This window comes from Apteryx rowi, unplaced genomic scaffold, assembly GCF_003343035.1.
Source record: "Apteryx rowi isolate R43461 unplaced genomic scaffold, aptRow1 scaffold_192, whole genome shotgun sequence".
Taxonomy (NCBI): Eukaryota; Metazoa; Chordata; class Aves; order Apterygiformes; family Apterygidae; genus Apteryx; species Apteryx rowi.
This window is the reverse complement of record NW_020448219.1, coordinates 16,736-35,542: the sequence shown is the minus strand read 5'-3', so window position 1 is coordinate 35,542 and position 18,807 is coordinate 16,736. Positions and strand designations below refer to the sequence as shown.

At 36.7% G+C, this 18,807-nt stretch overlaps 1 protein-coding gene across 2 annotated transcripts in view; it reads left to right on the top strand.

The window, feature by feature from the left end:
- IL31RA (interleukin 31 receptor A) overlaps positions 1–18,807 on the top strand; it is a 34,076-nt gene that overhangs the window by 1,138 nt on the left and 14,131 nt on the right. Inside the window, exons 1-10 of one of the 2 annotated variants that reach the window (XM_026062750.1) lie at positions 59–361; positions 1,516–1,688; positions 2,617–3,379; positions 5,276–5,360; positions 7,729–8,025; positions 9,392–9,512; positions 11,651–11,835; positions 13,539–13,690; positions 16,575–16,740; positions 17,847–17,929. In XM_026062750.1, the coding sequence (XP_025918535.1) occupies positions 5,306–5,360; positions 7,729–8,025; positions 9,392–9,512; positions 11,651–11,835; positions 13,539–13,690; positions 16,575–16,740; positions 17,847–17,929 (1,059 nt within the window). In that variant the 5' untranslated portion in view covers positions 59–361; positions 1,516–1,688; positions 2,617–3,379; positions 5,276–5,305. Of the gene's footprint in view, positions 1–58; positions 362–1,515; positions 1,689–2,616; positions 3,380–5,275; positions 5,361–7,728; positions 8,026–9,391; positions 9,513–11,650; positions 11,836–13,538; positions 13,691–16,574; positions 16,741–17,846; positions 17,930–18,807 lie in introns of those variants that run through there. The other variant, XM_026062749.1, reaches the window with a different exon arrangement.

The following is an 18,807-nucleotide window of genomic DNA, read 5'->3' as shown; positions in this document are numbered from 1 at the left end:
CCGCCTCTGCCCCGCTCTTCGCCTCGGCGCTCCCCCTGCGGGGCCGCAGGCGGCGGCGGCGGCGGCAGCGCGGCCTCGTGCTGCGGTGGTTTCCCGTGCACCGCGCAGCGGTCGGCGAGGCTGACGGGAAGCGCAGCTCCTCGTATACTTGCACAACGCCGTGTCTTGAGCTGGGAGAAAGTTTTACACCCGTTTCCTGTGAATCCGTCTGCTGGCACTGGAAGTGTTTTCTCTCAGTTACAGGAAAAACTGTTCCTTGGGCTGTGCCTGGTGACTTACTATTTTATCACATCCCTTCCTAATCCTGGAGAGGCGAAGGTTGCAATTCCGCATTGAGAGAAATCCCTATTCTGCAACTGTGGTAAGTTAGAGGCTTATCTCTCTAACAGAGGTCCTCATGTGAATTCTTGTTGATGTTGTATATGGGAAAGTATGAACTTCTTCTCTGGGGTATGATCTTTACCAGCAATGCTGTGTGCATGCGTTCAAAGCTCTCCAGATAGTAATCTCAAATTGAGGTTTGAGATTACTCTTGTATAACATCCTCTCTCGCATGAAGGACTCCAGGCCAAGAAACTCCTTTCAGGTTTGTTTCCTTTGAGTGCATGAGACGGTAAGAATTTAAATTTCCTATTTAGCTATTTGTTTTTTCCTTTTAGGAAGATCATCCTACAGTGATATGTGTCACTTGGCAGTGGTTTTGTTTGTGTATACAATGGCATGGGTTCTCAAAATGTTTGTAATATACACAATTGTTGTCAGAGGCAGTACAGGCTGTTTGCCAAATGTTGGCTGCTTAAATTATATTCACTCAAATTTTCTTAAAGTGACATATCTGGATTTCATCTGACTTAAATCAGCATCCCTACAAACTCATGCATAAATTGAAGAAGCTGCGTTGAACGTCTTTCTTTAAGGGACTGCATGAGTGTTTTGTTTTAAAGATGATTGTCTAAAATATTTGAAGCCTAACTTCTGGTCCCTAAATTAAGATGCTGGGCAAGAAAGGAATTTCACGCTTGAAAAAAGCTTAATGTATTGGGCAAAAGAATGGAATAGTTAGTTTGGGTTCTGTTATCAAGCAGAGACTAACCTGTCAACAAGGAGGGTTTCAAAAGGGAAAAGGTGCAGGAAAAAAGCTTTGTTTGCATGGTAAAGGTAGCTATACTGAAAACAACAGATCTTGATTTCAGTAGAATACTTAATTATAGTAATTCAATTAAAAAAAAAAAAGCTTGCTGCATTTGGGACTTGTAGGGAACTTTTTCAGTTAAAAAACATCTTCCTGGCAGATCTCAAAATGCAGTTGTTTTTAGTGGGTCTCATGGAGATTGGTTTCACACTACCATTCCATATTCCAGTCAGCAGCTTTGACTAAGATATTGTTGGTAATGTTTACATGTTTTATTAAAATTACAGGTAGTAAACAAAAAAGGACATAAACCAACATAAAACCTCTACAAGATGATTTGAGTCAGCAGGGTAAAATGCTTACTATTCAATTGTCTCATACAGGCTAACACAGACAAATATATTTGGGATCAAAGAATACAGAGTATGCTCAACAGGGCAAAAAACTCTCTTGCAAAGTAGTGACTTGGAAGGATATAAGAATCCTTAAAGATGACTGCCTCAACTGTTGGGAAAAAGGGCTAATGTGCTTCGATATATAACAAGAGGCATAGCAGGTAAGTCTGGTAGCGATCTTATGTTCATATAACAGCATAAGTGAGATGTTAAGCATCCAGCAGTGCTGGTGGTCGGGGGAAGGTGAAGAGTAGCTGTGCAGAGGCTTCACTGTCATTTTACACATTGATTGCGCTAATGTGAAGGAGACGGTCGCCCCCTCCTGTAAATCCAGCTCTGACTATTCAGATGTGTTCGCACTTCAGGAAGGGTGTGAAATACTGGAGAACCTTCAAAAGAGAATTAAAAAATTACCCAAGGGAATGGAAAACAAACCTTTTTAAGCAGTGTTTTAGGGCTCTAGCTGATCACCTGAACAGTCTAGGAAAGTTTTTTCCTTCTTTCCCCTGCTTCCCGCTTCCAAAACATGTTGCTAACAGTTTTCCAGTGTGTGTGCGTGTGTGTGTGTTTTACTCTGGAGCATTTGGCATTGGCCAAAAGGCAAAGCTGGGCAAGGTGAACTAATGCTCTGAAGTGGTACAGAAAATCCTCCCTCCCTCTTGTTTTCTGGCTGATGTGTGTTACGAACTTCAAGTTAAAACAGTTGCTGGATTTGGGAGGGAGGGGGTTTGGATCTGGCTTGGGGAAAAACTCTCCTGGGAGTTCTGGCTTTCTTTAAAGCACAATGCACAGATCCTACTGCTAGGACCATCTGAATTTCTCACCTAATTGCCTGCTGTAGTAGAAGCATATTGAGCTCTGTCTTGTTCTCTGTCTTTGAGCTACTGTGCTCAAGGGAAGGGTACAAAGGCAACCATTATAGCTAATAACACCTTAATGCCTGAAAATGTTTGGCACACAGTCATCTCTCAGGGTAGACTCTAATGGTTGTAGTCTCTCAAACACTAAGGCTAAGAAGAAAACTCAAAGATCAGACCTGTAGATGAAGGCTTTTTAAGCCCTTGCTTGCCTGTTTCTTCTTTCTCGTAGATAAAGAACAGGGGTGACTGCAGCTGTGAGCTCTGCTGTTCTGCCTAGCAATGTCACCAGTTGTAGCAGTATTGGTATCCTGTCCTTTCTTTGAGCATCTTCAAATCAGATATGGATATTCCTTAAAAATTAAGTTTTTATTAAGTTTTATTTATGAGGTGTAACATATTGCCAAACAAATATGTTTTACTACTGTCTTATCTGTTGAGCAGCTATATCTTAAGATACATTCAGAGGCTTATTTGTTATGCTTCTATTGGTTTACAAAATAATGAATTACTCTGAGATGCTGTTTTTTTCTGTTCAAGTTGCATTTAGGTGAAAATTGGAATTTAAATAAGATAGCATTTTATATTAAAATGTGTTAATATTTGATATGTTAAATAGTGTTCTAGTAGGAAGGAAGAGGTTTATCAAAACAATTTTGCTTTCATAGCTCTGGGGTGTACTAAACAAAAGAATTGCTATCAGTAGTTATTAACTGAGCTGACTTCTCCTGGTCACTATGTCCTTCAGGATTTTAGAACAAATGTATCTTATCTTTTTGTGCCTAGTTTTTTTTATTTAGACACTGAAAGAAGAAAAAATCTTTCCTGCTTTTCCAATTTCCAGTAATTTTGCAGTTTTTATACGAACAGGTCATTGAACTTTGAAAGAAAGAGAAACGAGGGCTGTGTTCTTCCTGGCATCTGTAGAACAAGCTTCTGCTGTCAAATTTGGCATAGCATTTCAAGAGGCTCTGCTCCCCATTGCTCTGTCAGAGGTCTCCATAAGTCTGATGGTTTCTGTTTTCTCAACAAATATGTATCGTTTGAATAATAGCTTGAATTTTAAATGATTTTAGTAGCTTATGATAGCATTTTTTTAAATGTAACATATGCAAGTCCTCTTTAAATGTTCAGATTTTAAATCTTATTCAACCTGACTTAAGGTTTTGATCAGTTAGGGACTGGATTATGAAATCAGCGTGCTCAGCGTCATTTGCTCAGCGTCATTTACTGCAGTGTTTGTCACTTTTCCATGCGTGGGCATGTCAAGGCTTGATCTGTAAGGGTTTAGAGAGCTGGCAAAAGACATTGACTGTCGCTCTTGTGCACTGCTTCCTCCCGTGTATTACCATGTTGTTCTCTTTGATCTAAGCAGGGAAACCTCCCTTTTCCTCTTCTGATGCTCGCTGGTGTATTTGCCCTTGGTGGCATTAGTCCTGGAAGCTGAGGCTCCCACACCCTGTTGTCTGGGAAGGAGCCAGACGTTGCCATTTGCCTTGTTTGTCTGAAATGTCCTCTTTCCCACTAAGATTTGTGTAAATGCTAATGGATTTGTGTCTTGGAGTCTTGAACATTTATACTTATGGCTTTTCTAAGTTAATCTGTGCATTACATCACACTCGGATGGCCCAGAGGGGCCAAGTGCAGGCTCGGGCTCCTAGCGTTCAGCCGTCGGCTGTTCTGGTATCTGTCCCTCCGGATGGTAGCTTGGCACAGTGGAACAGCTGTAGTTGTTACTAAAGACTGAAAGTCAACAACGGCTATTTATGCTTCCTACTTTACTTAATAGGAAGGCGTACCCCATCAGGTTTGGCATTTCCATCAAAGATTTTTAAAATTCTTGAAAATTACTGGGCTTATGCTTTGTATAGGCTAAAGACATATGATCTCTTCCATTTATAGATGTACCATGTTTTTTATTCATAGGCATAACTGCTACATTGCATGCAGAAATAGGTGTTCATGTAATTAAAAACAATCTTAGAACTAGATCTGAATGCAAAAAGTTTTCTTTACCCTGAAGCTGGAGGAGGAAAGGTGATTTAGAAATAATCCTAAAGAAAAAAAGTTACTTTTGATCAGTTTTTCATCTAACTTCTTAATATTTTTAAGCTGTAATTATTCTAAGCAGCCTAAATTTCAAAGTAAATGGAAAACCAGTTTTTGGTGTTGCGAAAGCCTTGTTTCAGCAACTTTGGTTTTTTTGAGACCTTCTTTGAAATCGTCCCTTCCTGCAAGTAATCTGGTTTTGATGAATCAAGCATCTTTCTAAATAGCTCTTGTTTAAGAAGGTGTGCTGTTTGTGCTATTTGTTTACTAGGGGGTCTGAATTTGGATTTTATAATTATCTTTAAGTGAAGCACTTCTGAGTTTGACTTTTCTGTTGGGAATGTTCTTTCAATACTGTTACATGTGCAGTGTCTTAACAGGCAAAGAGCTGCTTCGTTGCCTCTGAGCTCAGTGAGGACCACGTAAGATGTGAGCGTTGCAACTTGCTGAGTGCTACCCTGTGTCTGACTTGTAGTGAGCGGCAAGTTGCACGTCAAAGAACCAGCTCCTAATCAGCCTTGGAGAGGCTGGAAGGAGATGCAGCATAGCACTGACTGAACCAAATTAAGAGCTCATTGCCAGGAGGAGAAGTTATGGGAGGTCTCTTCCCTAGACCCCATGCAATTCGCTCCCGTATTGTACTAAATTAGATCAAATCGTGCAGCCAAGTCCCTTCCATTTGCGAACTTATGCAAAAGCTGTATTTGTTTCTGCTAGTTTGTAACTTAGACCCAAGTGAGGTATGCTGAATCTGATTACTAACTCTTATTATATAAATGTTTACAAAGTGTTAATGTTTCAGGGGTGTCTACTTGAAGTATATTATTTTTATTTTATGACAGTATTTCCTGCACCTAGTTACTGAAAAGGAAATGTTCTACTATTTGCTTTGGATGCTTGCCCTGCTCTGCAGGAGCTCTGCAGCAGGTAGGATGGAAAGTTTCTTGATTATTTGTGTGTGTTGTTAAGAAAGTTTTCTAAAAGGTGACCTTTTCTAAAAGACATTTCCAAGATTTATGAAAATGGAAAAATATATTTAAAAAATAGAAGTTAGTGATTGGCTAAGTAGTGTACAGTATAGAGGGACAAATTCATTTGACATTCTTGATCTTTTTGTGGAATGTTAACTGTGATCATTAGAGTCTGGGTTTGTTTTCTTTTGTGCATTTTAAAACTTATCTGTGTAACTATTTCCCTGTTGCACAGGATGTAGGAGGGAAATCTGCATCTGAAAATCATATCATAGTTTAATTCCTGTTGGGTTGTTTCGAGACTGGTAAATTTGGAGATCTGCTGACAGAACAAATTAATATTTATGTAACATATGAACATTTAAAGAGCAGTTAATGTCTAAAGTCATGATACTGGTTTAAGTGAAATATTGTTAAATATTACTTATTCAGAGATTAATGGAATGACTATCAATGTTTTCACATTATTCCTAACTTTAAGTCAGCAGTGTCTGAAGATGAGTTTGTAATGCGGTTGCTTCACAGTCAGTTTTAGCCCTCCCCTCAGCAGCTGCTGAAGTTGGGAGATAAATAAATAAATATATTTATTTATTTATATATATATATATATATATATATATATAGTAGTTGTGCACTCCCTGCACTTGTGGAGCTCCCCCTGCTGCTGTGGGAACAAACCCTGGCTGGCCAGTTGGGAAGTGGTTACGAATCTGATCTGGATGAAAACTAAATGTTTTCTGCCAGGCTCTTAATTTTCATCAGTGCTGGTTTCTTTGTGGTGCACAACACAGATACTTGTTCTGGCACAGGAGGGGGATAACACTGGAGTGGATGAATGACCAGGGATTAAAAATGCTACTTCTGACAACAGCATCAGTTTAAACTGATTAAACTGAATAGTTACTGATTAGTTAGAATAGGAAATCCCAGTTTGGAATAATGACTTTCTGACAATGACTGACACTTCACATACAATTTATTTTCTTTCAGACTTAAAATATACCACTGATGTGCTATATAATGGCACTCGTGTTTTAAGTTGTTTTGGGATTACATGGAAGAGAGGTGCATATGTATGTAGCAAGTGGAATGGTACATGAAGAGCAGTGCAGTTGAATGCTTGCAGTTGGTACATGGGCATCTCTGCGTGGTGGTGTTTAGGACAACCAGTAGTATGACTTTGATACAAAAGGAAATAAACGTAATTCAATTCACCTAGCACAGTTGACATGCACCAAAAGAGAGAATTATCAGAAAACAAGGAAGAAAACTTCTTTGCAGGAATATAGGAAAGAAAGGGATCTATAGAAATTGTTTTCTGTTTTCATTTAAGTTATTAATGCAGTTTGGCACCAAGGAATACGTATCAGTGAAAAACATAAAACAACTAGCTCCTGCAGGACACCAGTGAGTGATTCTTGCACTGTTTGACAGCTCCGCTAAATTCATTCATTGTCTGCTTCTCTGTTTTCCTTTTATGTGTGTTTTATATGAATTTTGTATAGAATTCCTGCACTGTATTTGAGAATATAATTTCTATGAAGGTAAAAATATTAATAAGATGTTGAAATATATTGCAAAAACTTATAAATTTTAAAACTTAGCAATTTGTATTTTCTGGTATACTCATTAGTGATGTTATCATCCAAGTCATATATACACTCTTAAATGTGTTTAAAAAAACTGTTCTTATATATGAAAAGACAAAAAGAAAGATAACAGATTGTCCTTTCTTCATTTTCACCTATGAAAAACCATTTTGTTACAAATTTTTCCATTATTTCTGAGAAGTTATAGAAACATCATTCTTATACAGTATCTATGTTAGTACGGTAATTCATATGAACTGACTTTACAATCAGCAATATCAGATTCCAGTGACTGAGCATTTTATTTGAACTACATTTGAAAAACCTCCCATTGTGCATAAAATATGTTTAGAAGAACAAATGGGTTGTATAAATATTATTTGAAGATTTCTTTCTCCCAGTGCCAGCACTCAAGCTGTCACACCTGTATATTTTCTCTAGAGAACAAATACCTTGCAAATACCTTTAGAAGTCCCAGTTTTAGGTGGGAGATTGGCCTGTTCTGGATGATCACTGTCAGCATTTTCCTGGTGTAGGCAGTGCTTTCACTGGGTTGGGCGTAACACTGGAAGCAAACCTCCTGAAGCCTCCTCTTTGAGGGCATCTGATGACTTCTGATCTTTCATTGCTTAAATGATCTCTAGACATACTTGGTGATAACAAAGTAAATTGTTATTTTTCCACAGGTATTTTAAAAGAAAGGAGGTTATGTGATATCTTTGATTTTGTTTTTAGATGAAAGCTCTGTCAGAGATGCTGACATTTTTCCTTCATCTCCTGAAATTGAAAGAGGATCCACCCTGAAACTGTTTTGTGTTCTTGGAAAACACCTCATACCTCACAGAAATGCAAGCCACATCATCTGGAAACTGAATCATGAACTGATTGCTCAGGAAAACTATAATGTTGTCAACGAGACTGTATCTAGCGTAACCATCCATAATTTCACTTACAACAAAGCACATGTGAAATGTTTCATTAAGTATCTAGGCAAAGAACAACTTTTGGTTCATGCTGAAGTTAAATCTGGCTGTAAGTAGAAATACAGGATAAAGAAATTTGATATTTTTGAATGACCTATTGTAAAAAAAATTATTTTTAAAAGTAATTTTTTTTAGCTTGTGGCATTTTTAAGACACTAGTATTCGGGTATCTCCTTTTTTTTATCTGAAATAAAGCATGAAATTGCTGCTCTCTCTTTACTGGTGCTAGTCCATAACCTCTGACCCTGACTTTAGGTCAGCTGAAGTCAGAGGGTGTTTTTTGTTGTTCAGTGAGTACTGGATCTGTCCCTTTGATTAAGTCTCTTTGCTAGTCTAGCAAACTTTAGCTTCCTCTAGGGACGATTTCCCCGCTGATCCTGTGTTTCATAGAAATTATAACTACAGTCTCACCTGAATAAGGTGACAAGATAAATATATACATAAAACTTCTCTAATTCATTGGACAGATTAAGTCCAGATTATATTAATATATGCTTTGGGTCTCCACTCCAGTAAAGGAGCAATAAATACAAAGAAATACATCCCTGGAATAAAGAACAGCAGAAAGAATTGCCTATGCCAAATGTTCAGTGTGCCATAAGCTTATCAATAAAAGGAAGGTCTTTTGAAGCGTTGGAAGAGAAAAGAATTATTTTGGAGAGAAGACTTCTTCAACCAGATTATTTCCCTGAGAACAGTTTTCTTCCTTTCAACTGCAGTTTCTTCTGAGTGAAGAAGTCTGACTGATAACAGATATATTTGAGGGTGTTATATTTTATGGATAATTTTAGACTATAGAGATTGCAGAGGATTGTTCCCTTTCTACTGTCTTGGTCATAAAATAAAGAGAATCTGGAATTAGTGGTCTCTTCAGGGTCATATAGATATGTTTCCCAGGGAGTAGTCTTCTGTGCTCTAAGACGGTGCAAGCTCCTCGGATGAGCAGTGTTACGGGGTTTGTGATTAGACATTCTGAGAAGGAACAAGAGAGCCTGATCTTTGAGAGAATGCCCTCTTTTCCTAGACTTTTGTGATGTTTTGGTTTTCCCTCTTACTGGCTGGACTGGCATTTAGCTACAGTCACTTTGCAATAGCTATACTTAGAGATTCAGGACAATGTGTTTGTTGGCTTGATATGAAGTTGTTATTGGGATAATGTGAGAAAGAACCTTCGGGTCTGCTTAACTAAGTATTTCTGAGAAGTAATTGGAGCAAATCTTCTTTCTCTCCCCAGGAAAGAAACAGTGCTTTTGGTTTTGTGAAGAGCTTTGAGGGCAATAAGAAATAATAAAAAGAAGTTCTATGGAAGCCATTACTGGAGTTGGCTATAATCTGCCTTTTGACTGGCATAATTGGTCTTTATTAAGCTGCTTATTTTTACCAGAATTAATTTATTTTTCTTTATGTAATTGTAGTTCCACCGGACACACCAGGAAATATTTCCTGCATTTATTACTTTAATGTTGAACTTGCTTGTAGCTGGACTTCAGGAAGACAAACGAATCTTACAACGAACTATACTCTTTATAGAAACATGTACGTATAGAATATATCGGGAACTGGGGTATTGGGGTGAGACTGCTAGCTTCCTTCCCTCATATCCTGACTTCTGTGTGAACAAAACCTGGAAGCAGCACAGAGTTTAGAGTCAAGGGCAGTCTTCAAGTCAGTAAGCTCAATTAATCTTGGGTTGGTAATGACTGAAAGAAGTTACAATCTGATACTTTTTAGTACTTTGCGTGAAAGAAGTGAGCATTTTTAAGCCAATGTTCAACAGACAAATATTTACATCAAAAATAACATTCCTTTGTACTCTTGAAATAACATTACTAACTAAATCTAAAGCTCAGTGAACCTAGGTGCAGATATAATCTTTTAGGTTATTCTGCTGCCAAGTCGGAATGGAGATGCTTTGTTGGAGTGTTACCAAAAACTTCCTCTGTTACTAACTGTCCCCATCTAGTATGGGAATTTAAAAAAGATCACTTCCTCCTCTAATGATTTTAAACTGATAATTGTTTAAAGCAAAGGCTCTTTTATCCTGCACGTTAATACCAAGTATGATTGCTTATAGTAATGTAGGGATATTGTAGAATTTCTACATCTTATTACTTTAAGATGCAATTTTCAAGTTGCTTACTTATTAGAAGCATATTATGCATTACATGTTGTACTGGGAAGCAGAACCATTGCAAACCAAAGCCTTCATCTGTATTGTTTGTATAGTTTTTTAAACATTTATGTAATTTGCATGTGCATGCACCAAAATATATTGATGTTTAGCTGCTTCTTGCCAGAGGCTAGCCATGTTCTGTCAAAATGCCAATAAACATGGGTCGCAGAAGGCTACCCTTAGCATGCAAAATATGAACAAATTCCCTTAGCATGCAAAATATGAACAACTTTTTTTCTGTAATGATAAATTTACTATTTCAAGGGAACTGCTTTTTTAGCCCATCCAAAAAGGCAGAACTGTGTAAGTATAATGACAAGCCAATTGATGCTAGTAGGGTTCTTTGGAATCATAATGTTTCAGTGAAAGAATCAAGTGCTAGTTGTCAGTTTTGGATTGTTCACAGCTGGGGGCTTGTATTTACACATGACTGGTAGTCTCATGCTTTTTAGTATTTTGGAGCATAGATATTTCGTTTTTTGCATTTCAGTTAAATTTTGAATGGTGAGAGCTTTTCTGTAAGTCACTGTGAAAATGGTGAAATTGGTGTTGTTTCAAGACAGATCTCAAATACAATTTTGAAGGTGATAGCACTGATTTTTGTCTCAAATCAACTTGTCAGTTCACTTCTCATAATAGAAAGCACCACAAGCAATGCTGCCTAATCAAGACTCTAGCTAATGTGTTCACATGAATGGTTTTCTCAACTGTCTAAAATATCCTTGAACAGGAAGGATTTCAGATTCATTGCAAGTTATGTTAGCATATTTAATCTTTTTTGTTTAAATGGTAGGGCAGGAAAAAGTCTCTAGTTTTATCTCCAGTTTAGGCTTGACAGAGCAGGTATTTAGATCTTCATCTTCATTAGGTGGAGCTCTTATTCCTTCTAGTGTTTTTAAGTTTAACTTAGCCGAGTCTGTGAAATTATAAGCTATGTCAGCTACTGAAAATAGGTATCTGTATTGCTCATTCTTGTACCAGCACAAATTCTTTTGTAACCACACAATAAGTTGGATTGCAGAACTATCTCAGGTAAAATCGAACTGTTAATTTTAATCCAGATCAACTCCCCAACTGAATTTACCACATGAGTATAAAATCAGTAGTACAGGGGAGCAGACAGCTATGGATGGAAACAAACAACTGCGCATGTTAGGGAAGGCAGGACTGCTTCTTTTCTCAACAGTACAAGCTTATGCTGGCTTTAAAATGTTTGTGAAATACAATCTGTAAACTATTCTTAGTCACATGAATGTTCTGTCTATTTATTGCATAATATGTAATATTTAATACAGATCTCACATAGGAGTATTTACTTGAATTTCTCTATGATTAGGTAAAGTGAAACAAGTCCTGTTACTCTTGCATCCCGCTTACTTACAGAAGTATATGCTGAAAAGAAAATGTACTGTCTGTGTTCTTTCAGAAAATCTGTCAGATTTATTCTAAGAAAATCCTCTGATTTCTGACTCTTCCTTTTATTTTCCTTTATTTTTTGTAGGATGAAAGATGGACGTGTGATTACTCCAAATGTGGCTGGCTCCAGCTGCCAAAGCAAAGCTGAATCATGTTCATTTCGTTACCCAAATACTCCATATAGCAGTTCTTTTTGTTTTCAGGTGAAAGCTGAAAATGTTTTGGGTGAAGCCTTATCAGATTGTATTCCTATAGCTCTGGAAAAAATAGGTAATTAAAAAAAAAAAATAGCTGGGAATAAAACGCACTGCACGTTGACCTGATTGTACTCTCCCTAGTTCTCCCTTCCCCTGTCCCCTCCCCCCCCCCAAATACAGCATTTCTACAATTTGTAGGTTTTGAGGATGCTGAAATAAACTGTGTGATCAAAGTTGTTTTTATTTAGGAGAAAACTATGAAAAACAGTTTTTTCAATATAATAGTTTTGAAATTATTATTTGGGTTTTTTTTTTTCGAATTGGGCTTAGCTTTGAAATGCCATCTAATTTTAATTGCTAGTTAAAATTACTGAGTCTCTGAAATTGAACTTATTTAACATTGAACAAACTATTTCATCCTTCTCAATTTTTACTTCATCAACATTTGGATGCTTCCAGTTTAGGCAAAAATTATACTTGTATATATCTAAGTGAAGGAAGTCTCATATTACATTATAATTGATTGCATTTCTGTATACAATTCTTTGAACTGATTGGAACAGGCAGTAATGTTCAGAAAACTGTTCTTACTATGGTCTTACACATAGGTGATTAAAAATAAAAATATTCATAATATGAAGTGTCCAACTACAGCAATATTTTAGCTAATGTCTGAAGTAGCTGTTGTACATTACTGAGTTTTTATTATTAACCGGTAAAGACCATGTGCTAAAACTCTGTCAGACTAAGTGGTACTTGGACTGTTCTTGCATATTTTTGAGTGATACTGGACATCAATGCAGAATCTGGCTGTAAATGAACAGATGATACAGTAACTTCTCCAAATCTGTCCATCATTTACTCTGCTATTCTACTTTCTGGTTAGAAATGTAAAATAAATTGCCTGTCCTGCAATCCTTGGCACTGACAATATTTTATCTATCCCGTCTCCCTCTGTGCTGTGTTGTTTTCCTCTGATTTTTTTATCAAGATGATGATCTGAGTAGGATAAGGTCAACATAGCTATTCTTCCCTACATAATGCGCAACTCTGTAGTACTTTCCATGACAGGTTGTGGAGTCTTATTTGGTTTGCTGGGTCATGTGGGATGTTGATGCTAAAGCTGAAACTAGGATGAGTCCAAATTGGAAAACTTTCCTTGAACCATACTGTGTGGAACATATGTAGCTGCATTACAGTAGTATAGTGCTGCTACTTGGACCCCATATGTTAGATCCAGCTACTCAGTGTTTTACAGGTATCTATGTCACAGCACCACTACATATTCATGCAAGTTAAAATTTAGGTTATGGTAAAGAAGTTTAAAGAAGAGTCAATTATCTGGCACTTGGTGTGAACAAGAAGCAAAGACAACCCCTCTATTTGAGTCTTTTTGCTGCAGCACTCTAACAGTTCTCCAACATTATGCTCCTTTACTCCTTGCATTCACGCCTGTTAAGTATCCCAGCTCCAACTTTTTCTTGCTGATTTCCCTGAGAAGAGACTTTGGTAGTATTTTTTAAGACCTATATGAATGAAAGAAATGTGCACATCTGTTTGAGTTTGTTAGCATTAACTTAGTTGTGTGCAAAGTCTCTTATAAATAACTTCTCATATGTAGATTTGGTGTCTGTAAAATGTACCATTATGTGTATACTCTAATAGAAAATACATTTTATGGATAGTAGTTTAACTTCTCAGAATCCATACAGGCCAAGGTCATACGAAGCTTTTTTTTTTTTCCTTCATGTTAATACTCTTGTTTCTCCATTCTAGAGAAATTTGAACCTCCTGAAATACTTTCAGTACAAAAAATTGCTGGTATAAAGCAGTTGCTTGCAGTAACCTGGAAAAAACCCAAGAAGATTCTACCTTCTCAAGGCTTAAACTGCCGGGTTCGATACAGAAACTTGTATTCAAACTCTTCGGTAAGCTGCGCAGTTTTTTTTCCTAATGTTAGCTTGTTTGTGACCAACTAACCTTCTTAATGTTATAAAATGGTAATGAGAAAAAGGAAAGAAGTGATTGGAACTAATAATAAAATCTAGTTATTTTAGTGGAAGGTAATTAGGTATACACGATCTTGTGATCATTGTTTCATTGTCTAGGATGAATTGTTCACTTCCTTTTGGTCAATGTCTATTTTGGTATGTACCATACTTATGAACGCTTCTGTGAAAGGTTCAGGGATCACCTGTTACACAGAATCAGTCGAAATACTTGAATTTTCATGTTACATTCTGGTGATGAAAACAGTATTTACTCTCAACCACAATAGCTGTAAGATAGAATAATGGTATACTAATTTTCAAGTGAATTAAAGTATCAATTTTGTAATACAGAAGACAAGGGAAGTTATTTTTCCTGAGTCTTTCTGACACTTAAATGAAAGTGCATGCTAGAAACACAATGTTGTTTAGTCTTTTGCTGCTTCAGTTCCATCCAAACGGCCTATTCTGATGCTTCTTGCTACGGAAGCAATTCATTTGCAGTCTTACTGTTTCCTCTTCCAAACTTAAGAATGGGTCAGGTGATTTGGCTTTTTCTAAGCTCATTAAGCTCAAATGTCTGTCTTCACCTCGGTATTTTGCACCTTAAACTTTTAATTCTGGGAGAGAAGAAAAATTCATCAGGGTAACTAGTAGTTAGTTCTCAGAACTTTGAAGAAGTTCCTGATTCTAAAAGTGTTTCTAATTAGCTTCCATCTCATGTTCTCATGACTAAGTTTCTTTACTGTGGATATGACATATTAGTGTTGGATCCAGGATTTAATATCCTGGATGATCTGATGGACAGGATGGCTTTAGTCCACCCTGGATATCAGAGGCTGAACTCAGTTATTTAAAAGATCACTTCAAGATATTCCCTTTGGAGTCAAGACACTGTTGTCCTTGTGATGCTTACGTGCATATGGGATCGACCTCGAATATTGAAAACACTCACGTTTTTTGCCAAGTTAGAGCATTATCTTGTTTTGTGTCTGTTACCACTTGCATAAGAAATCATCTGTCTACTTTTTCATTATCAAACTATACAATCTACAGCCATCTTCCTCAGGGTTTCTGCTTTTTTCCCACAGACCCTCTAGAGAAAAACTATTAACAATGGTCAGGAAAGAGAGTTTCAGTGAGTTTAGTTCTGTAGGAGCTTGGGCAAGCATAGTTCGTAGTTTTATCCTTTGCCAATCCAACAGCAATGGCTAAAGACAACAACCTCAAATAATCATCTTGATATAGGAGCTTTTTTTCTGTCTCTGAGCACAGATCTGCGAAACAAATGTATTTGAGCAAATAACTGTTTTCCTGACCTTTTAAGGCTGTCTGCCAGAAGAATCTAAATAGTTTGTTGCGGACTATGAAAAATGGATTACCTGTTTTTCTGCTTGCATATATTTAGTTTCTAATTATAATTAAATATTAGCTAGAGCCTTTTGTCAAGTAAGTAAAAGATAGACTGTGTCTCTGCAATTCCACATCAAGTTCTGCAGGAAATTGATGACAGTTCTGAAGCCCCTTTTGTTATAGGTTATCTACTTACCGGTATTTTAGTTCCCAAAATTTCATCCTCATAGATCGATTTTTCTGTTTTTGACAGCGAGTTTCCTGAGATCAGAACAGACTAAATTTTTCAGAGGTTGGGAGTTGTTTCATTAGGCAGTGCAGTTCCCATACTGCTTTTTAAAGGAGTGGCTGTCTGCTTGTTGCACTGTTAGTCTGGTGCACTTCTCAGCAGAAGGCTCAACTGATAAGACCACTGCTCCATCACAAGTTTGTGGTTCTGTTGTGCACTAGCATTACATTACTGCTCAAATTTTGCTCCCAAGAACAGAATCTCCCTTATTCTAAAAATTACCTTTGACATTGGAGAGTTTATCCAGCTTAAATTTTATTTTAGCATTTTTCTTTTCGTTTTTTTGAAATTTGAAGGGGAAGAGGGGGTGGGTAGTTGATTGATTTTTGCAGTTGGAAGAAGACACTAATGTTGCTGTGGGGATTATATCAGTCCTCCTGTATATGAACACTTAAAATATTTCTGGTTCCTGTTGTTTGTATTGGCATCAACTTCGCTGCACTTCATGTCTTCTTTCACCTTTTGTTTTGGAACAACCATCTAGTTTCTGACTTTCCATCAATGAGATTTTTTTTGAATGGATGACCTTTTAAGACGAGGATATTACTTTATCATTACTCTTCAAAGAAGGTACTGCATTAGTTATTTCCTCATACTCTTGTCTTCCTTCACAGTTGAAAGGATACATCTTCCTTTTTTTTTGGTAGTACCAGAACTTCCTATATTTTCCGTGATCTTTACATTTTAATTGTACGTTGATGAACCTTGGGGATGCCTACAGTCACATTGTTATATGGCTAAGAGCTACAGTACCCTGTATCTCAGGAAAAAACAGAGAAGTACCACTGGTTCGCAAGCTGCAGGTGATCACTGCTTCCCAAGGCATGCCACTGCTGTGATACGGAGCTGTATCCAGGGCAATATGATGATACTGCCTTTAGCAATACCCATTTGCTTCCCTCCCCTTGGAATTAGAGTTATCCAGTGCCTTCTGCACCAGCTCACCTGCTCCAGAACTGCTTTTCCCAAAGCCAGGAGTTTTACAGGAATAAGGTTGCTATACAGGAAAAATTAAATACAAAACAAGCAGTTTTGAGTTTCAGAGGAGTGAGGTGGGAAACATGAAAGGTATATCCTTTGAAGTTTTATTTTTATTTATTTATTTTTTTTAAACATTAAGACAAGTATCTACTGTGCCCTCTTTTTACAGTGAATTATTTTTGTTCATATATTTGCTTGTAGGAAACTGTTCCTGTCACCCCGTCTTCTGGAGAGCAAATAACATCACTTAATCTCACAGGTCTGTGGGATTCCACAGAGTATGCAGTTGCCATTCAGTGTATCAGTGTTGAATCAAAATTCTGGAGTGAATGGAGTAGAGAGAAAAAGGCAAGCACAGAAGAGAAAGGTAGACTAAAAATTTACAGTGTATTTTTCTTCAGGTATACTTTGGGATTTTAGGATTTAATAACAGAAAACACTATTTTCAGCATATTATCAGTCTGTTGAATTTAGAGTTTTCTTTTTAAAAATATATATACATTTGCTCTTGGTTTGAATATAGAAGAGGAAAAACTGAAAGGAAAATAAGAGCAATGAGTGGAGGAGAATTTGAAGGAAATTTAAATACAAAAAAATGTAGTGCTAAGGAAAAGGGATGAATAGAGAGAAAGGAAGACAGGAAAAATTGAGAATGTGGAAGGAGAATAAAAACACATGCTAAATAGTATTGTAGCAAAAGTGTGTGTGGTTAGTATGTGTAGTAAAATATAAGCAGAGAAATTAAATTGCCAGTTAAAAAACAAGACAAGAAAATCTCTAGAACTTAACAAAATAAAGCAGAAGGAAATGTCATCTTTTTCCTGTTATTTCTATACTAGATAAAAGTACACAGGTTTAGAGGAAACTCTTAACGTCTAGAATACTAAAAAAAAATTCAAAGAGTAAATGACTATAACATTGATAATTTGAAAATATTACATAAATCAAATATTACTTATAACACACATGTATACATACACACACATATCTGTATATTTATGTTGAAACTGTTTCTCAGCTCCTCTTTCTAGCACTGTTTACCTCAAAATGAATGAAGATATTAGTCTACTACATATTCTAGAATCAACAAGTTAAGATAAATTATTTTATGCAGTGCTGTCAATGTACATAGCACATAAATGTAAGAAGATAGTGTCTTTGTCCTTAGAATTTAATAATCTAAAATGTCTGTGGTAAAGAGAAGGGCAGTCAGGAAAGAGATGGATTAAATGTTTTTTGAGTATAATGCAGTGTCTAAAATCTGAACAAAAGAAAAGTGAAGGACAGGAAAGTTTTAAGAAGGATAAGGAAGCTTCAGGGGAAATGCTTAAAGGGAAAAGGGCACCACATTACAAATACAAGGAAAGACTTAAGTTGCTCTTGGACTGTATTTTTGAAGCCTTTTGTTTTTACCATCCTACCCTATCTTTGTAATATCAAAGAAATTTCGAGGGCTTTTTTGTCTTTAAACAGCTCCCTCAGAAAAAGTGGATTTGTGGAGGGTAATTGAATCTTCACACTCAGCTGGAAATAGATCTGTACATCTTATGTGGAAGGTATATATACTTTTTGTGATTTGATGGTCACGGTGGTATCTTGCAGTAGATGTTGCATTTGAATATTTAAGTGTTGTAGGACATAAAAGCAAGTCTGAAACATTTAGGTCTTGCTGTCACCAAAACAGAACCTCACTGAACTAAAGGAAAAATGAAAAGTCTTTTGTTGACTGAACAGTAGATGAATATAGCTTTGTAATTCGTGCAGAAGGGGCAGGTCTAAGCGTGTCCAGATCACTGGAAAAATCTGTTTGAAAATTACAACTGGTCTAAGTAATACAGCTTACCAAAGCTGTGTTTTAACTCACTTTAATTTTCTGGTAGAGTGACCGTAGGCTTTTTTGTGTTTCAAATCTCACTATTTGACTTTTAAACCTTTCCTTCAGTGGAATTGTTGCAGCTCACTGTCCTGAAGATGTGACTGAAGGAAAGTACTTTGCTTTTATAAATATACTGTAATCATACTGAAGTTTGACCTGGACATTTATGTATTGAAATTACTGAAAAAGATCATTGGTCTTATGTTACAGTTGTATCTTACATAACTAGTGCAAAAGTGTAACTTCTGAAGAAATTTCCTGGCCTCTTAAGGCAGTGTTATGTTAGATCACTTCTTATTTTATTACAAGTTTTTAAGAGGTTTTTACTCTCTTGTGAAAAAATTGTTCTTAGAGCACAATGTAGCACTAAAAAGTATTCAAGATATAGCATCAGTGACATGCTGGAAATAAAACATGCTTTCTAATTGTTTGCAGAACTGTTATTATGAAGTAGTGAGATGTTCTGATGAATCTATACTGAGTAGCAAAATGATGAACTTACTGTGAATTAGAATGTTTGCATTCAAAAACCCAAACATTTCCCTCCCCCTCCCCCCT